Below are 23,790 nucleotides of genomic sequence, written 5' to 3'. Positions count from 1 at the left end.
AACTGCATAATTTGACATGAAACAAAACTACATCTTCAGTTCCGAAAAATAATTTACTTTAAATATTTGTAATTTACTGCGGTGGGTTGGCGCCCTGCCCAGGATTGGTTCCCTGCCTTTCGCCCTGTGTTGGCTGGGATTGGCTCCAGCAGACCCCCGTGACCCTATGTTCGGATTCAGCGGGTTGGAAAATGGATGGATGGATGGATGTATACTGTATACAGTATAAAATAAAACATTCTGTTTCACCAGATCCCCCTCTGAATGCATGGCTATTTGAGTTGTGCATGCTCTGTAACTAGAGTCATTGCTGCTTACACATTTGCTTCAGCTTCATTTTTTAACATAACTAAATGAGAACTGACACTAAGCAAGTCGGCACAGACAGAAGTAGTGTACTGACACATTAGAAAACAAATCGCGACTGCTAGGCATATATAGAGTCTAAGAGAATTTGGTTATATTTTGCATGATTGATGACTTCACGGTAATAAAAGTTTTTCCTTTAGTCAGATTGTAGTGACATCCTTTTGCAAGTAATGTTATAGCCACTAGGAAGGACCTACCTGTGTAGTATAGGGATATCCATTCTCAGTCATAAGACCCTTATTGTACAAAATATACTCAAAGGCTTATTTTCATGCCTGATGCAAAATCTTGCCTGATCTTATTATTTTTATTTCTTAAAATACGCATTTCTATATTGTGTCGTTTATTCTTTCGTGATAACTTTGCATGGCAATGCTGTGAGGTTATGCGGCATTCGTAACGACAATAAATGAATGGAAATGAATATTAAACGCCGCGAGTCAACTCCACCTACCCGGGCAGTCCATTTGAGTCAACGCCACCTACTCGAATTGAGTCTCGCGCGGGAGAAAACTGACGCTCACGCTGACGTGGAGATCTGATCTGTCTACTGCGCAAGCCTTGCTACATGTGGGCGGAGCTTGTGTTTAGTAGCGCAAAAATACAAAACACTCTCTAAGAACAGAGCGGCAGCAACAAGACTGTTTATGAAGAAAGTATGATTTGTGTATGAAGATGAGGAACGAATGCTGAACGTGTAATTTGACAAGACGTAAGGTACAAAAAAGCCTCAACGCTTGCGAAATTAACGAGCTGAGTGAATACAGTAGACTCACGGCCCTTCTTTAACACCATCTGCTGCAGCCCCGAATCGCGTGCTCGAGTGTCTGCTGCATTTTCATTATGCTGCCATGCCTTTGAATTATGCAAACTAGACGCGTTTTTTCTCACTCTCTCTTGTATTTATGTTTAAAGTATTCACTGTAACTTTATTGTAAAGGTTGTGCAACCACTGATTGACAACTGTAGAAATGGCGGGTTCCGTCTAGAAAGAAAAGAGTTATCGTTCTTTATTGAAGGATTCAGAATGTGACTTGTTACATTTTTCCCCTTTCAAAGCGAAAAAAAGGCGCCATCGAAGGCGCACGGTTTGGGAAATATTTTACATCTAAAATGCAGTTACTATGCGAAGTGTCTCAGTGACAGGGAGTGAGCAGTCACTCATTTCCGTGCTACACGTTATTATTACTGCTTTTAAAATTGTCAGGGAATACCCAAAGACACAGGTGTCGAACTCCGGTCCTCGAGAGCCGCAGTGGCTGCATGTTTTCATTCTAACCATCTTCTTCATTAGTGAGTTGTTTTTACTGCTAATTAACTTCTTTCATTTTTAATTAACTTGACTTAGGCCCCTTAGTTGTCTCTTTTTCCTTAATTAGTAGCTAAACAATAATGAGACAAACAAGCCACCATATGACCAGCTAACCTGTGCCCATCACACAATATCTGAAAATAAACAAAGGTGAAGGTCTCAGTATGGTTGATCTCTCAGGTCACCAAAACATTTTGACGGTGTTCTTAGAAAAAAACAGAAAAATCAACAAATTTGGAAATATCTGCTGTGGCAGAATGAGAGCAGCAACAAACCATTGAATTAAATAATGGTACTAATTAACAGCAAGAATCAGCTTCTCATTAAGAGACTGTTTGGAGTGAAATTGGTTGGAGTTTGAAATCCCAGTTTAGCTGGTCATCTGCTGGCTCGTTTCACATCTCATTTCTGTTTGGCTACCATTTAATGAAGAAACAAATCAATTCAGAGGACTGAATCCTTAAAAACAGGGCTATTGAAATGAAAGGAAAAGGAGTTTAATTAGCAGTGAAAACTGCTCACTGATTATGAAAAGAGTCAGAATGAAAACCTGTAGCCACTGCGGCCCTCCAGGCCCGGAGTTCAACACCCCTGTGCCTAAGAAGAACGTCTGATCCATGTTATACACTTAGTAGGAGAGTACAAAGGTGTAAGAAAATTTGCACGTTTTTGGAACATTATTTCCTTACCTTGTTGTTTCTTTTCTTTATTTTAGAATGCCTGCCCTGCCACAAAACAATCTCCAGAAACAACTGGAGCTTTATTCGGTCAAAAATGTGCAGAACAAGCTGTCATTATCAAAGTCTAAGCCGGGGTAAGAAGATGTTAGCAGTTGTAATTATTTGAAAACAAAATGGCGCACTTGGAAAATACATAAATTAGATTTTGATTATTTGCTTTATGTGTTCCTTAAATGCCTTAGTAAGTGACTTGTTAAAGATTATACATCCAAGAATATTACACAGAAAACATTTATGTTTTGTAGTTTATGATGCCTGCAAAACAATCTGGTGCTGGGTTTGTTTTTGTTAATAACTCAATTTTTATGGTTGAAAAGTTTTTACACAATGCAGTATTTCAAAATATTTTATTTTAAATATTTTACTTTCATATTTTTTTTATATACAGTATGTTTTGCTCTTTATATTTAAATGACCATTATACAGTGCCGGTTTTCTGCAGTCATGTTGGCAAGTATACTTGTATGGCCTTTATTTGTTTAACCAAATCCATTTGTTAATACCGTGTTCTGTGTGATTCCCGAGTTTTTTGCTTTTCTTCTTGTTTTCTTTCATCTTTTCATCACTGTGTGAACACTGAAGTTTTCATTTAAATCCTGGAGTCTCCTTTGAGGTTCACCACAGATTTTACATCCAAGAATATTACACAGAAAACATTTATGTTTTGTAGTTTATGATGCATGCAAAACAATCTGGTGCTGGGTTTGTTTTTGTTAATAACTCAATTTTTATGGTTGAAAAGTTTTTACACAATGCAGTATTTCAAAATATTTTATTTTAAATATTTTACTTTCATATTTTTTTTTATATACAGTATGTTTTGCTCTTTATATTTAAATGACCATTATACAGTGCCGGTTTTCTGCAGTCATGTTGGCAAGTATACTTGTATGGCCTTTATTTGTTTAACCAAATCCATTTGTTAATACCGTGTTCTGTGTGATTCCCGAGTTTTTTGCTTTTCTTCTTGTTTTCTTTCATCTTTTCATCACTGTGTGAACACTGAAGTTTTCATTTAAATCCTGGAGTCTCCTTTGAGGTTCACCACAGATTTTTTTTTTTTTTACACTCCTGATGATTTTAAACTGCATGAAATTTATCACATTTGATTTTGGTTACGGAGTGAAATGTAGAAAACTTTGTATTTTTTGCTAACCATTTAAGATTGTTTATTTGCCTTTTGTTTTCTTTGATAGGAGTTTCACCTTTAAAAAGACCAGCGGCTTAGTTAACTCTGACGTTGCCCTGCCCTCCAAGGTAACTAGCAATGTTTTATCAAACAGGACTGTCAATATTTTTCAGAACTGTAATATAACTAAACCGTTGACCTGTTTAACTAAGCCTAAAGGACAAGAAGCAAAAAAAACCAGTATTTTTGAATTGGAAAGAAATTCATACAGACAGACTTCCACTCCTGTGTTACAAATACAAGCTGCAAACAGGACAAAGCATACATCTCCAACTACAAAAGTTGTGCCTGGAATATGCAAATCAAGCATAGAGCACAAACGTGTAGAAGCTCAGAGGAAAAAGGAATTCGATCATTCCTTTGATATAAGTGCTGATGACTGGGATGATTTTGAAGATTTCACTACATCGTTCAAGGAAAAGAATATTTCGCCAAACTGCACATATGACTCCGGACCAAAATGCAGAACACCAAATAAGGAAGTGGAGAAAAATGGAGCTGTAAATAAAGAGAGCAATGGGAATAAATGGTGTGGCAAAGAAGAGTTCTTGAGAAATGAAAAGTTTGAAAATGATATTGGATCTTTAGACCCTTCCTTGCCTGCTTTCAGTTCAAGTGCTTTAAATATTGATGCACGATCAATAAAAACAGACCAAGAGAAGACTGAATCACTTCTGCATATTAAGAACATTCAGTCTAATCCAGATGCACATGTTGTGATCATCAGTGAAGATGAGAGCAATGAAACTACCTGTGTCACTGACAAAGAAGGAGGTTAGTCTTCCCAACATTTTGTTTATAATCGTGTTTTTTGTTTGCATTACTGCATTAAAGTTCCACTTGTGACTGGCAGTCAAGTCAAAAATATTAACACCCACCAAATAAAATTACTTCAATGTTTATGTAGCACTTTTAATAGACATAATCTATATGTTTTAATTAAAAGAATGTAAAAATTAAGTTAGAAACTATTATGGAGCACATCTTGCCCTTGTGATTTTGTTGGAGATAAAACAGTTCAGTGAAGGTTTTTTCGAGTTGGATTTTATTGATGAGAGAATAAGGAGGATTCGGGAAGCCATCAATGAGCCTAATACCATTTGTTAACTGCAAATAGTCTGCATTTGTGTCTTTAGCTGGTATGTAACAGCCACCAATTTCTAGTTTAATAAGACTTAATTTTGAGCACTTTCAGTTGTCACATTTTTAAGATTGTAACAAATTGTACCGGTCTTTTTGTTTAAAGTTAGATGAGTATTATTTGTAATATCTACATAGCTTACCTACCCAAGTAATTATTAAGCCCAGCTTTTTACAGAGATCTACTTCCGTTATCATTCCAGTTTTCAAGACTCATCCTCACAGAAAAATAGTGAAAATTCATTTTCAGTTAGATTTGTTTTTTTGTTTTACACATTTTATTGTTGCTCTTCTAAAACACACCATACATTTTTCACAGCTTAAAAGCTGTCTAAAAAGTATGCAGTTTAAGTGATATAGTTCTTGCTGCTGTTGGCTTTTGATCAGTATATCTTATATATAAAGGTCTACGCACGGAAGTGTGTGTGTGTTTCTGTCCGTCCCGGAAGTGAGAGGTGGAGTTGGGGTAAGGGCTCCACCTCTGAGGATACACAAGTGAGGCCAGCACGTCGGCAAAATTAAACCTCTAAAGAAAGAGTCACTCGCTTAGCTGCTAATACAGAAGCAAAGTGAACACATTGGCAAAACGGTATCCCATGTCCTTTTTCCTCCCACCACTAATACACAAGCGAGGCCAGCATGTCGGCAAAATGAAACCTCCAAAGATAGACAGTCACTTAGCCTCTAATGCACAAATGATGCAAGAATCTCAGCAAAATGAAACCTCCTAGGAGAAAGATGCCCAGAGTAATTCCTTTCAATTACCTGACATCTCTACATTTCATTTTTTTTTTTTTTTTTATGACCATGTCAATAGTTTCTTGGACACCGTGCTTTTTACAACATAGGCTTAAACAGCTAGTTTCATATAAAGATATTAAGGGTGTTTTGTGGAATTGTGTGCACCCTGGATTTTTAAAATAGCTTTATACTTTTGGGAAGAGACTTCTTTGATACATTTTACAAGAGTAGATGATATCTGTTACTATAATTTGTATGGTGCTTTTTGTATATATTCTGGAAAATTTCCTTGAAACTATAAATAAATAATTTTTTCAGATCAGCGCAAGCCATGGAGTCCACTGGTTACGTCATACTGTGCAAGTGAAGAAATCCAAGGTGGTGAGAAGTTAGATGAGGAGGATGAAGATGTTGATTTTATTCCACCTTCTCCACAGTATGAAACTGTCTCTACACCATCCTTTTTGAGGAAGCCAAGGTAGTCTGATAGATACAAATATTGAAAGTTTCAAATAATAAATGTCTTACTATTTTTAATATTGTAGTATTTCTATCTATCTATTTTACTGATCAGGAATTAATACTATCTCTGAACCATGGTTTATGCTAAATGTGATGGCTATGCCAGTAAAAAAAAAAAATTAATATTTGTAAATAGGTGCACAAATGTTAGTTATCCTGTCTGGACAAATAGACATTACATACATATAAAACTAAATACTACCATTGAAACACTCCATCCATCCATCCATCCATTCTCTTCCGCTTATCCGAGGTCGGGTCGCGGGGGTAGCAGCTTGAGCAGAGATGCCCAGACTTCCCTCTCCCTGGCCACTTCTTCTAGCTCTTCCGGGAGAATCCCGAGGCGTTCCCAGGCCAGCCGGGAGACATAGTCCCTCCAGCGTGTCCTGGGTCTTCCCCGGGGCCTCCTCCCGGTTGGATGTGCCCGGAACACCTCACCAGGGAGGCGTCCAGGAGGCATCCTAATCGGATGCCCGAGCCACCTCATCTGACTCCTCTCGATGCGGAGGAGCAGCGGCTCTACTCTGAGCCCCTCCCGGATGACTGAGCTTCTCACCCTATCTTTAAGGGAGAGCCCAGACACCCTGCGGAGGAAACTCATTTCAGCCGCTTGTATTCGCGATCTTGTTCTTTCGGTCACTACCCATAGCTCATGACCATAGGTGAGCATAGGAACATAGATCGACCGGTAAATTGAGAGCTTTGCCTTATGGCTTAGCTCCTTTTTCACCATGACAGACCGATGCAGAGCCCGCATCACTGCGGACGCCGCACCGATCCGCCTGTCGATCTCACGCTCCATTCTTCCCTCACTCGTGAACAAGACCCCAAGATACTTGAACTCCTCCACTTGAGGCAGGATCTCGCTCCCAACCCTGAGAGGGCACTCCACCCTTTTCCGGCTGAGGACCATGGTCTCGGATTTGGAGGTGCTGATTCCCATCCCAGCCGCTTCACACTCCGCTGCGAACCGATCCAGAGAGAGCTGAAGATCACGGCCTGATGAAGCAAATAGGACAACATCATCTGCAAAAAGCAGTGACTCAATCCTGAGTCCACCAAACCGGACCCCCTCAACACCCTGGCTGCGCCTAGAAATTCTGTCCATAAAAGTTATGAACAGAATCGGTGACAAAGGGCAGCCCTGGCGGAGTCCAACTCTCACTGGAAACGGGTTCGACTTACTGCCGGCAATGCGGACCAAGCTCTGACACCGGTTGTACAGGGACCGAACCGCCCTTATCAGGGGGTCCGGTACTCCATACTCCCGGAGCACCCCCCACAGGATTCCCCGAGGAACACGGTCGAATGCCTTTTCCAAGTCCACAAAACACATGTAGACTGGTTGGGCGAACTCCCATGCACCCTCCAGGACTCTGCTAAGGGTGTAGAGCTGGTCCACTGTTCTGCGACCAGAACGAAAACCACACTGTTCCTCCTGAATCCGAGGTTCGACTATCCGAAACACATTGAAACACTATATAACTTTACTGTACAGCTGGAGGAGCAGTGCAGAGAGAATGGGTGGCAGGCTGATTGAAGTAGGCTGCAGAGGGTTTGCTAACCAGTCCTTCTACAAGATACTTACTGTCCTTAGCGTCTGTTGCACTAACAAACGAAGGGCCATAAGGACAGTTATGGAGGCTGGTGAAGTAGTGTCTGGGTGGCTGTGGATGAGGAGGAGACTGCAATGGGGTAGAGTGCAACCTGGGCACAAGTCGGGGCTTGATCTACCTTGACTGGGTCACTTGGACGAAGGAGTCAGATGTTGGGAGATGTGAAACTCCTGATGATCCCAGGAACATCAGTGAAGATGGGTCAAGAAAAGCATTAATTATGTCCTGAGGGTTACCTTTGACCTCAGTATATTTCTGAGCTTGGATGTTGTCTTTCATGATTTCTGCCATCTGTTTTTTAGCACTTCTAAATGTATTATTTGTTTTCCACGTGTTGTTATCAATTTTGCTCTAGGTTGTATTTGGATTGAATTAGACTGAACATAGATGGATGGAGGTTTATACATTTTTTGGCTGGAAATGTTTTTTTTTGTGCTCATCCTGTTTTTTTACCATACATTTTTGGCAATGCAAAAGATGGAGTAAAAGTAATATATAACATCGAGCACAAGCAAGAGCGTAAATAGGTAGATGCAAAGTTCTTCCCTGCTATAACTACAAGCTGAGCTATTCATGTTCTGAAGGTGAACTGCAGAGTAAGTTTATTCATGACTGCTTGGAGTCTTTTGTCAGTATTGTCAAAGTTTAGAGTGAGTATAGTATGCTGTGTACAGCCAGAGTACTTTTGGAATAGATTGATGTCAACAGGAATAGATTTTTATGGGTAAAAATGGGTGACGTAGGAGCACAGAGTGAACAGATTGTGCTCTGAAAGCAAGTCTGCTTATGCAAAACAGTGCTGTCAATAGGGAAGTAAAGTGTAAACATAGCCTAGAGTTCTCTCCATTGTAAAATTGTGAATAACCTACAACTTTATTCCAGTGTATATATAAGAATATGGTTTAAAAAAATTAAACATTTATCCATTTAAGCAATATGGCAAAAGCATGTGATGCATTAAATGCACACTTTAGTATTCTTTATCTAAATTGGGTTATGTTAGACTCGGCTTCTAGAAGGCTACAGTGGCTACAAGGTTTTGTTCCAGCCACTTTCTTAATTGTTTATAAATTACTGCAATTAATGGAATATTTTCCTGCCTTAATTTTAATTGAGTTGCATTTTATAACCCAGAATCCAAGTTGTTTTCCCCACAGCACCACCCCAACTTGCAATTAGCAGCCAAACAATGGCTGCATTTACATGCTCTTGGACAGATGTTAAATCAGAGTTGTCAAATTAGAAGTTCGACATGAGTGCCACTACCAATCCTGAAGTCAAATCAGACTTTTTGGGCCAAACAAAGCTGCTCAAATTGTCCAAGTTGTGACATAATTCTAAACTGTCACCTTATCTAATTCTAATATCTAAATAATTCTAATATCTATCTAATATCTAAATCTAATTATTTAAACAAATCCTATAATCTGCTCAGACCATTTTTTATCAAATTGATGTTGGAGTGGAGTGTTGCTCTTTATTTCAACAAAAAATGTGTTCCTATTTAGTTCTTTTTTTTTTTTTCTTCTTTATTGATAAAGTCCTAGGAGCCATCTGGGCTATGCCTTTTTGTTCTACCCAGTTTCACAGTTTGACTCATTTTAATTCTAATGAAACTCATTGTTTAGTGTCTTTTTTTTATTCTTCTGCATTCAGAAAAGAGCAGTAGTGTGAGATTTACATCTAGAAGAAATTAGAAATATTTGTATTTTTGCTATAGTTTTACATGCTTTACCCTATTTTGTCATTTATTTTTTAATTTTTTTGGCAGAATTTGGGTGCGTTTAAAACCTGCTGCCACTTCTGATTCCGTTGTTATTTTGTTTCATTAGTTTCAATATTAATGAGAAGTTGGTTAAGAAAACAAGAAACAAAGGAGTTAATGCAGCTGTTTAGTACTAAAAGAAGCAAAACAAGGCTTGGGAATCTTGGAAAGCAAGTTAACTAAATGTCAACTCAAAAACGTTACTTGAGCACTAATTGCTTCAGTAGCAATAATTGGCTTCAAATAAAGAAACTGCTTTTCTCCAGGACCAAACTTGCAAATCTTTGCATGCATATTCTTTTCCTTGCATTCATCAATCAAAGGTTCTCACTTGTTGTTAATGAATTTTTCTGGCTCATTGTGAGTTTCCTCCATATACCCACTATGGATGGGACTATATTGATTTGAATTGATATTGTGATTATTTTGACCCAGAGTGCTATATTCAATGAACAGTATATCTCAGTATGTTCTCAAAATACCTTAGATTGAGGATCAGATCAATGTAGACATGAACATACACGTTTACCACACAGATTCCAAAAAACTGGTTTTAATTTGCCGTATACAGTATTATTGCAATTTAACTAAATAAAAATTTACATTATTAATAATATGACATATTAAAGGAGGAAACTGGATTTTTTTTTCAAATTTCATAATTAGCTGTGCCACACTCAATTCAATAACAAAACTTTTTCCAACTTTTTAATATATTTTTTTTATTTATTTTGCACTGTATGTGTTCCATTCCTATCTGCATCTGTGCCTGCCAATCACTACTATCTTAGTTAACGTTGCTCACCGTAACCCTGTGTTAGGATATAGCGGGTTGGACAATGACTAACTAACGTTCTCTCATTTTGACTTTTGTCGAATAACAATCAACAAAATTTCTATTATCATGCTGATCACAGATCATAATACATGTTTATATACAGTGTGTGTGTGTATAATTATATATATATTTTTACACCTGGGAAAGTTAACACGTTAATTTCTGCGATGTATGTGTCCTGTTTAATTACTAAAAAATATTGTTGCATCCACGGCTGGTAACAAAGTGATCGCATCAGGCAGTGCTTTGGTCAAGGCAACCTTTTTTTTTTTTTTTTTTTTTTTTACATTACGAAACAATAACACAACAATGTTAAGTGTGAACCTAATGAATTACATTCGCATCCAGTCCCATATTTATATACTACTTTTAAATATTTAGAGAAATTAAGTTTTATTTAGAAGTTTCAAATTACACATTTCAAAAAGCCAGTCAGTGTGTGGTACTGGAATTCATTTCCTTCATTTTTACATATGGTACTGACTTAGGTGCAGGGATGTGCGAAGAAGGGTGGTTTATGGTAGTCCTGGAGCAATACTAAAGAAAAGAAGCAAAGCTAAATATTACGCTCTCATTTCTTTTTTCATGTCATACTTCTGTAAGTAGATCAAATCAATGTCATGCCACCTATGTGCAAAATAAGATTTGAGTGGCACTAAAACCAAAATAAGTCTCCAGTACCTTTGTATTTAACTCGCCAGTCTGCCAGGTACCTCACAGTGCTTACTGCCCTAATATAATGACAAAATTCCATGAAACAGAAGTATAATAATTATCCCTACCCATTATTCCAGTTTGCAGTATCTTTGCTAATTTATGGAAAGAACTCAACCACCCAAGTAATGCACTTTGCCAGTTTTTAAGCAAGACAACTGCTACAGAGAACTTTTTTAGCATGCCAGGAACAAAGGTGTAAGTAGAGCAATATTTTCCAACTATATTTCTGTGATGGCACACTTTTTATTACCCCAAAAATCCCAAGGCTCACTACTATTCTACCAACCACAAAAGCAGTAAATCACTTGCTAAACTGTCTGAAGGGGTGGAACTGTCAGAGAAGCTGGCAAAATAAAAGCAGCATGGAGTGCTGGCGTTCACAGACACGGCACATACTGAGCACTTTGGACGCATTTTTCCGAGCTGCATCCATTTGGACGCTCATACAGGTGATACTATATGATGCACCTGGGTAGATCTCCTTGCACATCAGTTGAAACACATTTGTTTAGACTTTAATTATAAAGTCATTGATGGTGATGAACAATTAAGGATGGCTTTTGCAGAGTTTTAACACAAGTTGTAATGTATGCCCATTTAAGAAATTCTTATTTCATTTAAGGCAGTCTTTAGCAGTGCATTCAAAGTCTACAGTTATTTAATATTTTGACATGTCTGTAACTCACATACCATACCAATTCGAGAATTAATACATTGGTCTTGTTTTCTTATTGCCTTCTTTTCAACTTACATTTTAGGAAGGCATTCAAATTCCGGTTGTACTTTCTCAAGTAGTATCTTTTTAAAAGGTCATGTTTCAGGTCATTGTTTAAGTTTAAACCATGACATACAATTTTTTAAACCTCCTTTGTGTTGATTCTGCATTCATTTTGAGATTAGGTGTACATTTACTTCATGATTTATATATTTTATAATTGCATTTTTAAATGTTAGATGTGATTATTCACAATTAATTATTAATTTAATCAATTTCTATACAGTATAATACATATACATATATATATATATATATATACACACACAGACACACTTGCACTCACTGGCCTCTTTATAAGGTACACCTTGCCAGTACCCCGTCGGACCCCTTTTTGCCTTCAAAACTGCTGGAATTCTTCATGGCATATATTCAACAAGGTGCTGGAAACATTTCTTGGGGAGTTTGGTCCATATTGATACAGTAGCATCATGCAGTTGCTGCAGATTTGTCGGCTGCACATCCATGATGCGAATTTCCCGCTCCACCACATACCCATGGTACTCTAATGGATTGAGATCTGTTGACTGTGGAGGCCATTTGAGTACAGTGAACGCATTGTCATGTTCAAGAAACCAGTTTGAGATGATTTGGGCTTTGTGACATGGCATGTTATCCTGCTTGAAGTAGCCATCAGAAGATGGGTATACTGCGAGCATAAAGGGATAGACATGGTCAGCAACAATACTCGGGTAGGCTGTGGGATTTAAATGATGCTTACTTGGTACTAAGGGGCCCAAAGTGTGCCAAGAAAATTTCCCTCACACCCCACTATATCACCAACACCAGCCTGAACTGTTGATACAAGGCAGGATGCTTTTATGTTGTTGACACAAAATGCTGACCCTACTATCCAAATGTCACAGCAGAAGTCGAGACGCATCAGACCAGTTAACATTTTTCCAATCTTCAGTTGCCCAATTTTGTTGAGCCTGTGTGAACTGTAGCCTCAGTTGCCTGCTCTTAACTGACAAGACTGGTACCCAGTGTGGTTTCCTGCTGCTGTAGTCAATCTGCTTCATGTTTCGACATGTGTGTTCAGAGATTCTCTTCTACATACTTCAGTTGTAATGAGTGGTTATTTGAGTTACTGTTGCCTTTCTGTCAGCTTGAACCAGTCCAACCATTCTCCTCTGACCTCTGGCATCAACAAGGCATTTTTGCCCAGAGAACTGCTGCACACTGATACATTTCCCTTTTTGTACCATTCTCTGTAAACCCTAGAGATGGTTGTGTGTGAAAATCCCAGTAGATCAGCAGATTCTGAAATACTTTGAACAGCCTGTCTGACACCAACAACCATGCCATGTTCAAAGTCACTTAAATCATCTTTCTTCCCCATTCTGATAGTCAGTTTGAACTTCAGCAGCTCGTCTTGACAATGTCTACATGCCTAAATGCATTGAGTTGCTGCCATGTGATTGGCTGTTTAGATATTTGCATTAACAAGCAGTGTGTCTGTAATATACAAATGCATGTTTTATGATTTGTGACATTTGTAATATCTGACATCTGTAATAGTTATGTGGGTATTCATTTTAGAACATTCACTATAATAGTAAGTACTGTATTTCCAGCTGGCCAACTGATACTTTGTGTCCAGCATTCTTAAATACTCCTTTAGTTCTTCTTTCTCAATAGTATTGTATAGAATGGTACAATGTAGCACTGGTTCCATTGAATAAACTTTTAAGAGGCACTTGAAATTCTGAGGAACACGAACACGGTGATATTTCTGTGGAAATAGAGCAATTTTGACTATCATGGGAAACATTAGTTTCCCTTTCATTCCCAAAAAATGGCAAAGTAGTATATGGCTATTAAAATTTGACATTATAAAATCACTGACAGTTTTATTTCGTATTCAATTATCCATTTTACTGACCTCTGCTTAAAAATGTAATGGGAATATATATTTAACTTTGAATCTGTTAAGGTTATTAAAAATTACCATTACTACGTATTTATCAATATTAAAGCAATATGAACACACTATATGTGGAATATCCGCAAGTATTGAAATTTAGAAATTCAGTTCACTTGCCAAAGGAAAATACAAAAGGAAAAAAATGAAAATAAAATGTCTAGTAATGCAATTTATCCCCTTTAACTAATGCACAAACATTGAATTAGTCACACAAAGAAAAACTAAGAATGCTACTGGTTTTATTCCCGCTTATAGCATGTCAGTACAGAGCAGAGGCCATATAAAATGTACAGATAAGGACTTACAATGCAGAGGTATATTGCTTTGGTTTGATTTAGTGGTTAGTGTAGTTATCTGAACACCAACAAAGCCTAAGTATTTCCAGGGCACAGAACTGACCTGGTGCTTGTCTACTCATACACTGTGCAGTGGAACTTTGCTCAGCAGATATACTGTATGTGTTGCAAGCACAGTGCATACCTGGAAGATCATTTCCAAAACAAAAGACCTAACACCACATGTTCTAAAAACTTCTTTTTTTTTAGACTGTCCGTGCAGCCAAAAATGTGTTTGTCCTACATTTATTTCAAAGCAAACCATATCATTCACTGTAACTCTGCCACATATTGACATGTGGTGGTTGGAATCTGTCATAGCATTGAAATAAGCTTTTGAAGTAAAGACAGGGTGACTTCTGACCTGTGAATTAGTACTTGTACCTAAGTAAACTTATGGAAAAGCGTACTTTTCAGAGTTATTTTTTGGTCCCCTTATTCACTGGTCAAGAGTTCAATGTTTAATTCAAAGACTTGATCCCGGGTGAACACGTTTCCTCTGAGTGCACAGCTCTGATTTTCCAGAAGTATTTGTTTAACAGTATTTTAGCAAAAAATGCACTGTGAGTTTACAATTGGATCAATTAACACGTGGATTATGTGATTGAGTAACATGAGGTTTTTTCATGGATGTTATATTATTTGCTGTAGTCCAGCATTAGTCTCCACCGATGACCCTTCTATCAGAAAGTTGCCTATCTCTGATCTCCATAATTAACATTAGATGAAAAATTTTTCTCAGCCGTCACTCCAAATCACATTTGGTAAGTAATGTATTGAAAAATATGACCCAGCAACATTATAAAGCGTATTATAAGATAGTGTTCAGTCATTTATTTATTTATTTTCAGGAGTTAGCTCATGACAATATCAGATAAACAAGTTTATAAATAATATTTTCTCAGCTAGTAAATAATTTGTTTGGAATGTTTTAGTAAAACTATTCTAACAAAGTCCAGCCTTGATTTAATTCTCAGAAGACTTGATTTTTTTTAACTACAATAAAATCATTTAAGAAGAAAATACCATGAAAATTTTTGTTCCAAATATTTAAGGTTATCATAATACATTTGACAATGCAAAATACACATTATTTTGGTGTTTTTAATTTTAATCAGTCTTTGAAATAATTTATTTCAGTAGCACTGGGAGTCCTAGTTCTGGGGAGAAGAGCCATGTGTTAACAAATGATTCAACCACCCTAGTATCATCCAGGCTTAAAGTTAATGACATGGAATTTGCACAAAAAAAAGGTAAAACCCCAAGTGGTACTAAATTAAATCTGACCCATTTTCTAATTTAAAATTGAGATTAATTGAGATTGGTTTAAATACTCTTGTTCCATTTTATTTGTCTTCTTTTACAAGATGAACTGTTCAGAACAATGGAAGACATTTGCAGATTGATGGACTCGGTCCCATTGCATGAGTTGAGAATGCTCTGTTGTGCTGACCAGCTTCTCATTCTTAGAGATCGCAGGTAAGTTGTATAGAAATATTATTCAGAACCTGTTATTGTGTTCAATTGGTGGACTCGGCTGCTTTGTAAAACAATGTGGTGTTTACATTAGGAGTGTAAGATACCCATGACAAGTTGTGGTTGATGACGGCAATTATCAGCTAGTCAGATTTTGGCTTTTTTTAATGAAGGAAAGAAAATGCTGTTTCATTGGAAGCTGTAAAATACATGAATATCATGAAATTATTCTTTTTTTTTTTTAAGTTAATTCAACAAATTTAGAAATACATTAGAGCAAAGGCTTTCACATTTTGTATAAATTTATAACGTGTTAAAAATTATTTTTTTAAAAGTCCACTTTTTTAACATAAGGGTTTCATAAAACATCTGGACAAAATGTTTTCATATGTTACTGGTTTAAAATTCTTCTAAAAGAATTCTAATTCTTTAAAAATCACAGGATGTGAGGCAGAACAGCATTTTTAGCTGTTAATTTTCACAATAGTGTGCATCCTTACAGTTTCATTAAGGTCACTGACCACTTCCACAGTGGAAGTCATGAATTGAGCTTCTTCTGTCTTGTACATTTAGAATGTAACCACGCAATATCTTAATTTTTAGTTGCTGCAATAATTTAGTGAAACATGAAGCAAAATGACACCTTTTTATTGGCTAACTAAAAAGATTACAATATGCAAGCTTTCGAGGCAACTCGGGCCCCTTCTTCAGGCAAGATGTAATCAAATAATGAAATAATTTTAAAAACTAATAGAGACTGTTGAATTACAGGCAATAGCACAGTCACAGAAATGATTTTGCATGTGTAGGAAAAGTAAAAGTACAGCTTTCCCATTTTAACATGTACATGTTATACACAAGTCCTTTACTGGCACATTTTAAATATAACCAGTAAGCATGCTCCCTTTCTAAAGACTGTAAGAATCCGCATTTTCTCTTTTCTGAACAGATATGTCTGTTCTTAAAACTTCTTCAAAATATATTTGCTTTTTAAGCTTTTTTTATGAAATATATCACTCACTTCCTGCTTCTATTTTATAGGCGAAGAATTGTTTCTGAATTGCCAGATATACAGTTAAACAAGACATCCAGGGATACTGTGTCACCAGTATGCAAGCTGGCTGGTACAAACCCTGGTACAAAATCTGGGAATATATCCTTTTCCTCACATACTGCCCAGGGTATATCAACAATCGGAACAGATCAGCCTTCAACAAAAATGTTTTCTTTCAAGAAGCCCTCTCCATCTGCTGTACATGGAGGCAGTTTTGTCAGTGATCCTGATCTGTGTGAAGCAAAAAATAGTAAAAATCTGCTTAAGACTTCAGATATTTCATCAGTGCCATATGGTGTTTCACTTGCAGAATTCACTGTAAAAAATCATGAACAGAAGAGCATTCATCCAGCTAGTAAACAGTGCAAAGAATTTTCTTCAAATGTATCCATTATCAGTGATAAGTCATGCCTTGAAATGGAAGAGCAGGATTGCTGGTATTCTCCTAAAACACAGGAAGAGAAACACAGTTCCAGTTTGCAGAGTGAATTAAATATCAGTATATACGATACTGAAGATGCAGAATTTGCCACTTTTAATAATGAGCATGATTTGTATTTTGACATTGATGATATAAATGAGGAAGACAGTGGAGAAAACTGTGACGACGTAATAGTACATGCTACCACTAGCACAACTGGTTCGGATTCAGTCTTTAAGTCAGTGAATGAAGTGATGCATATTAGTTCATCCCTAAACAAAACCTCTGTTAAAACAATAGCTGACTGGTCACCTGAATTGTCACAACTTTCCTCTGCCACCAAATCAGTTGCTCTACCTATGACCAAGAAGCTTTCTCCAGGCAAGTTACCAGTGTTGCATTTTGTCTCCTGCTAGTATATCTGTGAAATTTCTACTGAAATTCTTATGAATATAGGTGACAATTAAATGGGAAGTACCCACTGTTAAATGACCTGTATTTGCTTAACTAATTTGTAATGTTTTTTAGTTGCTGGATCTTAGAAATATTACTTTTTACCTATTTTAATAGTTCAGCTTTTCCTACTGAAGTGATATTTTTAGAATTCTAATTCTTGCAATGTATTAGCAGCTTCTTTATGAATACATTTTTTGTTGTTTGCTTTGTAGTGGCAGTATCAAAAAATCCTGCCCATGAAAAATTTAGAGGTTTTAATTTCCCCCACTCTAAGGAATTGATGAAGATTTTCCATAAGCGCTTTGGCCTGCATCAGTTCCGGACTAATCAACTTGAAGCTGTCAATGCTACACTGCTAAACGAGGATACTTTTGTATTAATGCCCACTGGTAAATAGTGTTTTTTTTTATTTATTTATTTAGTGTGTATCATACTGATTTAAGCATGAAGCCATACCAATTGACCAGTCCTTCACGGAAAAGGTAAAATTGCTGACATTGTGATGCACATAGTTGCACTTTCTGGAGTACCAGTTCTGACACCTTTTGCCCCTAAGTCATGCTGTATATTTCATTTGCACACAATTTAACTGTAAAAATATGTTTTGAGTTAGACTTAAATTAGTTTTTGAGATTGACAGCAACTAAAACACTTGTTGTTTTGGGTACCTAACAAAATTAAATAGAAGAGTTATGATGCAGAAAATTTTATTTCAGGCTTTACAAAAAAAAAAAGTTAATTTTAAATAACACGCTAATAGAACATGCTGGATCGCTAACAAAGAGAACATGTTTTTGTAGAATAATTGCACTGCCTAACAGATGTTAAATATATTCATATAACCGTGTTTCTTTGACAAATTGTGACCATCCTCATTCAAAGTTAAGGAGATGCATATGTTTCATTTAAGTTCTGCTTTTAATATATGTTGTTTTATAGAGTGAAAAAAAAAACTGAAAAAATGTTTAACTTCTCTCACAGTAACCACACACTGCACTCAGTTAATGGTAAAAATTATGTGCTTGTAACTGTTCCTTGTTTTAGTTAATGCAGCGGCTACTTATTGTTCCAAAGTGTATCTGCTGTAGTATGATGATTTGTAGATTCAGGACTCCACTTTGGTTTCTGGTGGCATATAGGTTATTTAATGAGGCATTAATAAGTATTCAGTCCTACAGTATTTGATTTTTAACATCTTTACATCGTTACAGTATGGCACACCATAAATAAAGCAATGGAATTCAATTAAAAACCATAGAACTTGTTCATCATAAGCATGTGTGTTGCATTCATGCATCACCTTCTTGGATCCATGCAGTTTTCACCCTGTGACCTGAACTAAATTAGTTTTTCAAAACTTTTTCACACCACAACTGTGCTGAATTTTTAAGGGTCACCAGTTTTTACTACTGTACTAAAGTATTTTTTTTTTTTTTTTTTAAAAGATTCTTAAAGGTACTAAAATGAATGTGTTTCATCTCTCTTTCACAAATCAATAATTAAAATTTATAAACCTTTTAAATTCAGTAAAATCTTGATAAAACTTAATCTGGCAACAGTGTTCTTCAGTGCAAAATTAGAAAATGTAATTTCCCAGTATCCTGCTAAACTATATCATCATCCTAAAAACCATGTATTTGACACATACTAGAAAATCTAAATTAGCGCTATATTTTTCACAACACCTGAAACTGCAGAAAAATATGTCCTTACATCCAACTTTTTAGAAAACACCTTTATCTTTTTCTCAGTTATTTTTTTTCTTTGCATCATATAAAATTCTAAAATTTGTTTAAACTTTCTAGTGTATTTGATGTAGTGCTGTTTTTTTTTTTTGGGTGTAGTTAGACCCTTTAAAGAAAGCAGACTGTGTTTGGTTTTCTTACCAGGATATTGCTGTTTTGCAGCTGTTTGTAGATGGCGAATAGTGGGCATTTGCAAACAAAGCACTTAATTGAAATAATTGTTTACAGGTGGAGGCAAAAGTCTTTGCTACCAGCTTCCTGCCTGTGTGTCACCTGGTGTCACTGTTGTAATCTCACCACTCAGGTCTTTGATTGTAGACCAAGTGCAGAAGTTGACTACACTGGATGTAAGTTTTGTGCAAAAATGTACTATTTTTCCTGATGATTTAAATTCATTAATATTTCTCATATATAGCAAAAACACTCTCAAAGTGACTATTTAAAGTACTTAATTAGGTACCTTGTATTTTACATTGAATTGGAATATAGAGTGCAGTGTGCATGGTACTGGTGCACATTTCAGATTACCTGGACATTTGTTCCCTTACCATGGGTGTTCTAGTATGTAACACTCTATTGGCCATAATGTATATTCTGATTCTTGTGAATGAAAACTTTGTTCTAAATTGTGGCCCATTTATCTATTAAGTATAAATCTGATAAGTTTTTTTTTTTTGTGTGTGTTTTTCTTCTTATCTGGTACCGAAGATACCAGCTATAAGTTTAACTGGTGATAAAAGTGATGCAGAATCTGCACGTATATATATGCAGCTATCTAAGAAGGAACCAATTATCAAATTACTATACTGCACACCAGAGAAGGTATGTGTGATGTGCTCTGTTACTTGAAAGATGTATGAGTTTCTAGTTTGTGTTTATTTTTTTTCCTGATGTGTAACATTTGTGTTTATATTTTTGGTATGCTTTGCTAGGTGTGTGCCAGCAACAAGCTTATAAGCACACTTCAGAATCTGTATGATCGAAATCTGCTTGCTCGATTTGTCATAGATGAAGCTCATTGTGTCAGTCAGGTTTGTATTTTTATTTTTAATCTATCTGCAGTTTATTTAGATGTAATACAAACTTTTACTAGCTTGATGTAGATTTGTCTTTAAGGAGTGGTTCTGGTTTAATCCCTCACAATACCCATGATACTGCTAGGGAAAAAATATCTATTTCTTGGATATAAATACCATCCTGTATTATCAGAATATTATTTTATACCACAGTCATACATTTGTATATGCTTATTTATAAAGGACTAGCAGGTTGCAGTTAGTATTCATACTTTATCTCAATTTTCATGGAATTCCAATGTCTAATCATACTTTTTTTTTTCCTTTTTTTTTTTTTTTTTGTTTTTTTTTCTCAATTTGATTATTTCTTTAATGATAGTAAAAATTTAAACATTCAGAAACTGTACCACTACATAAATAAGCAAACTGGACAAGCCTTTTGCAGGATGATTATAGTAAAAGCATTACAAAGCTAGATTCCTTTCTGAAATAAAAGTACTCTATATGCTGAGTTTGTAACAAATCACGTACTGCTCATCATCCCAGAAATTAAAATAACATGTGTGGTTTTAAAATGTGAAATGAACATGATGTTGAGCATTACAAGTAGCTGATCTTGGGAATGTTTGTTTCTACTTCCTGTTAAAAGCTTGTCCTTAAAGTCGGTGGTCAGGTCCTGGAGGAGTTCAATTTCAACACAGAAGCATGGTGGACTTCTAACAGTTCCCTGCCATTCTTCAGTGACATTTGCCATCTTTTTTTAGAATAACCTATTCTGGGAATGCTTTGCAGAAATGGAACATATGCTATGTTGCTCTGGTGCTATGTCTGCTCCTGGAAACCCTTTATAATAGTAAATACACGTGTGTTGGTTTCTAATCAATTTGGAGCATGTAAAGTATTTACACTGATTGAGAAATGTATTGGTCTTCATCTGTAAGATACCATCTCAGCTTTAACATAACCAGAAAAATAACTCTTGATTTCCGTTTTAAGTACTGTATTAAATATATCATTTTTACATTGTTGTTAATAAGTGCAAATAATAATTGATTATGAAAGCACATTTTTTGCCTCTTGAGTATGTGTTAAGATTCTGTGTAATTAATGTTTTTCAGTGGGGCCATGATTTCCGTCCAGATTTTAAAAGACTCAAGGAACTGAGAGAGAAATTTCCTAGAGTCCCAATAATGGCCCTCACAGCAACAGCCAACCCAAGGGTTCAGAAGGATATCCTTTGTCAACTAAAGATGTCAAAGCCTCTTGTGTACGTTTTATTTATTTATTTATTTCTCCTCATTTCTTATTTGAATTTAAACTTGTAAAGCATATTATTTTAAACCCTAAAGGTTGTTAAAGCCAGTGATTTTTTTTTTTCATTGTACGTTAAACGCAGTTCATACTAATTCTAGTAGCAATACACGAATGTGAAAATCTTTGATTCAATACAAAATACCTTTATGTCAAAAATGCCATATGTCAACTCTGCCCTTTTTTCTGTTTATGGATAAATATTTGCAGTAGACAAAAATTCAGTGCGTCACTAAAATTTAGTGTAGATGCATTTCCTGTCAAGCTTGTTTTATGTTAATAAAACTAATATCCTGTTACTCAAACATAATGCTTTCTGTAGGAAATTGGATGAAATACTTGTAGTTTATAGCCAGAATCTTGATCTCTGCAGTGTGGTCCATGTTTGGTAAAGGACTGAAAGCTGGTTTTGATTTAGGTGTCTGAGCTAAATCACTAATCTGCTCTCACTGTTCAAAAGAGACCGAGTCTGTTGTTTCAGAATTATTACAGAGCTCATACATTCTGCAGTTGAGGTATTTGTTGTGAACCATATATGTACTGGTAATCAAAATAATTAAATATTGAAATATGGCATTTTAGTTTTTTTTACTTTTCTTCCTGTTGATGTGTGTTGGGAAAACCTCCTGACTGGTAGCACTCAGCTACTCATTAGCCCTAATAGCTTACCTCATTGTGCCTCTACTGTCTAGGAATATACTCGCCTGCAAAATGCCTTCATAAATTTGTGTGGTTATGGGTTAAGTGCACGTGTGTGTGCGTATTTTTTTTTTTTAATATGTGTGTGTCTATTCTTGTGCCACATGAGCATACTTCAGGGTTTTCAGCCCTGATCATCAACCACTCTCAGTGGCTGTAGGTGTTCTTTTCAGCTAGTTATAAACCTATAATTGTTGCTATTAACTGAACCCCTTTTGATTTTTTTCTGACAGGGTGTGCTTTAACCTCAAAACCTTCCAGTATTTTAGCATTTAATTTGCTAATTCTTAGTGTACTGTTTTCCAGTCTTGTTTTCTCTCAATCAATGTGTAAAAATGACTCTTGAAAGGAGCCCTCAGCATTTAATTTTAACTGTTTTATTGATGTGTAGTTTTCCTGTATTTTACTGATACTTTTAAACTAATATAAAGTAAAATAAATAAATCTTAAACGCTAAATCACAAACTAAACAAAATCTTCATAATTTTAATTGTTTGTCTGATGCTCTTATGTCACAAATTAATCCTATCACATAATGTGCAATTCTGTACATAGAAAAAGAAATGAAAAATGTGATTTTATGTTTGTGTGTTAGTGTCTTAAAGGTAAAATATTTCTGTATGGACTTGTATGTGATCTGTGTGTAGTAAGTGAGCCTTACTACTTTAACAATATTGCACAGAATGATGTGCAGTTCACCCTTGTTGATCAATAGATGCTGGATTTGGTTTGCCATGACTATACATGGGATTAAGTACATCTAACAATGTATGCATATTTAAAGAAGGTGGGGGGGAGAGGATAGGCAAAATCAGTACTGTACCTTGGCCTGTGTCTACAGTATGAGTTAGTGAGAAAGAAGGTACACATCCTTCAGTTTAAGCCAGAGAGGTGAATCCATTTTAATTATATATATGTGGCTGGGGAAACTGGCCCTTCAGTGGATCATTGAATGTTGCTGTTCTGTCTTGTAAGTATTACTACCTCTGTTAATGAGTAATCCTTGATATGTTTTAGATTTAATTTACTTTAACTTAAAACTGAAGAGGTATGTCTGGTGTGCAGAGTTTATCTACATTTCAACTTGTTTTACACAAATTATAAATATTGTAAATTTGATAATTGTAAATTATCATTTCCACTCCTTACCTGAAATACTAATAGAAAGATCTCTTGTCTAGCATTGTTTAATATTATCAAACAGTGAGCACCATGACATTAATTGATATTGTCTGAAAATGCTATCTATATGGAAGAGGATCTAAAGCAGTGTTTCCCAAACTCGGTTCTGGGAACCCCCTGTGGCTGCAAGTTTTTGTTCCAAACAGATTCCTAACCATAGACAACACCTGATAGCACTGATCTCATTTAATTAGCTGTTTTTTTTTTCTTTTATTCGACATTCAGAAAAGCACAGCAGCATGATTTTTACATTTATAAGACATTTAGAAATATTTCTGCTTTTGCTATAGATTTAAATGCTTAACTGATTTCATTATACTTTGCCCTTTCTCTGTGCAGTTATACTTTGCCCTTTCTCTGTGCAGTTTTTCCCTCTTCATTGTGTCTTAATATTGACAATTTAAAACGAGCAGATCAGACACCCAGGCAAACAATACTGAATAA

At 35.9% G+C, this 23,790-nt stretch overlaps 1 protein-coding gene across 4 annotated transcripts in view; it reads left to right on the top strand.

The window, feature by feature from the left end:
• The first annotated feature begins 908 nt into the window (after positions 1–908).
• blm (BLM RecQ like helicase) overlaps positions 909–23,790 on the top strand; it is a 38,970-nt gene continuing 16,088 nt past the window's right edge. For 2 of the 4 annotated variants that reach the window (XM_028823122.2, XM_028823119.2), the window contains exons 1-12: positions 909–1,086; positions 2,397–2,495; positions 3,618–4,384; positions 5,810–5,969; positions 15,127–15,239; positions 15,354–15,465; positions 16,504–17,318; positions 17,606–17,782; positions 19,367–19,485; positions 19,847–19,960; positions 20,071–20,169; positions 21,273–21,421. In XM_028823122.2, coding sequence (XP_028678955.2) covers positions 2,398–2,495; positions 3,618–4,384; positions 5,810–5,969; positions 15,127–15,239; positions 15,354–15,465; positions 16,504–17,318; positions 17,606–17,782; positions 19,367–19,485; positions 19,847–19,960; positions 20,071–20,169; positions 21,273–21,421 — 2,723 coding nt within the window. In that variant the 5' untranslated portion in view covers positions 909–1,086; position 2,397. The remainder of the gene's footprint in view (positions 1,087–2,396; positions 2,496–3,617; positions 4,385–5,809; positions 5,970–15,126; positions 15,240–15,353; positions 15,466–16,503; positions 17,319–17,605; positions 17,783–19,366; positions 19,486–19,846; positions 19,961–20,070; positions 20,170–21,272; positions 21,422–23,790) is intronic. The other 2 variants (XM_051920871.1, XM_028823121.2) reach the window with 2 other exon arrangements.

Source organism: Erpetoichthys calabaricus, chromosome 17 (assembly GCF_900747795.2).
Source record: "Erpetoichthys calabaricus chromosome 17, fErpCal1.3, whole genome shotgun sequence".
Classification (NCBI taxonomy): Eukaryota; Metazoa; Chordata; class Cladistia; order Polypteriformes; family Polypteridae; genus Erpetoichthys; species Erpetoichthys calabaricus.
Note: the sequence above shows the minus strand (reverse complement) of the source record. Positions and strands in the feature narration are given on the sequence as shown.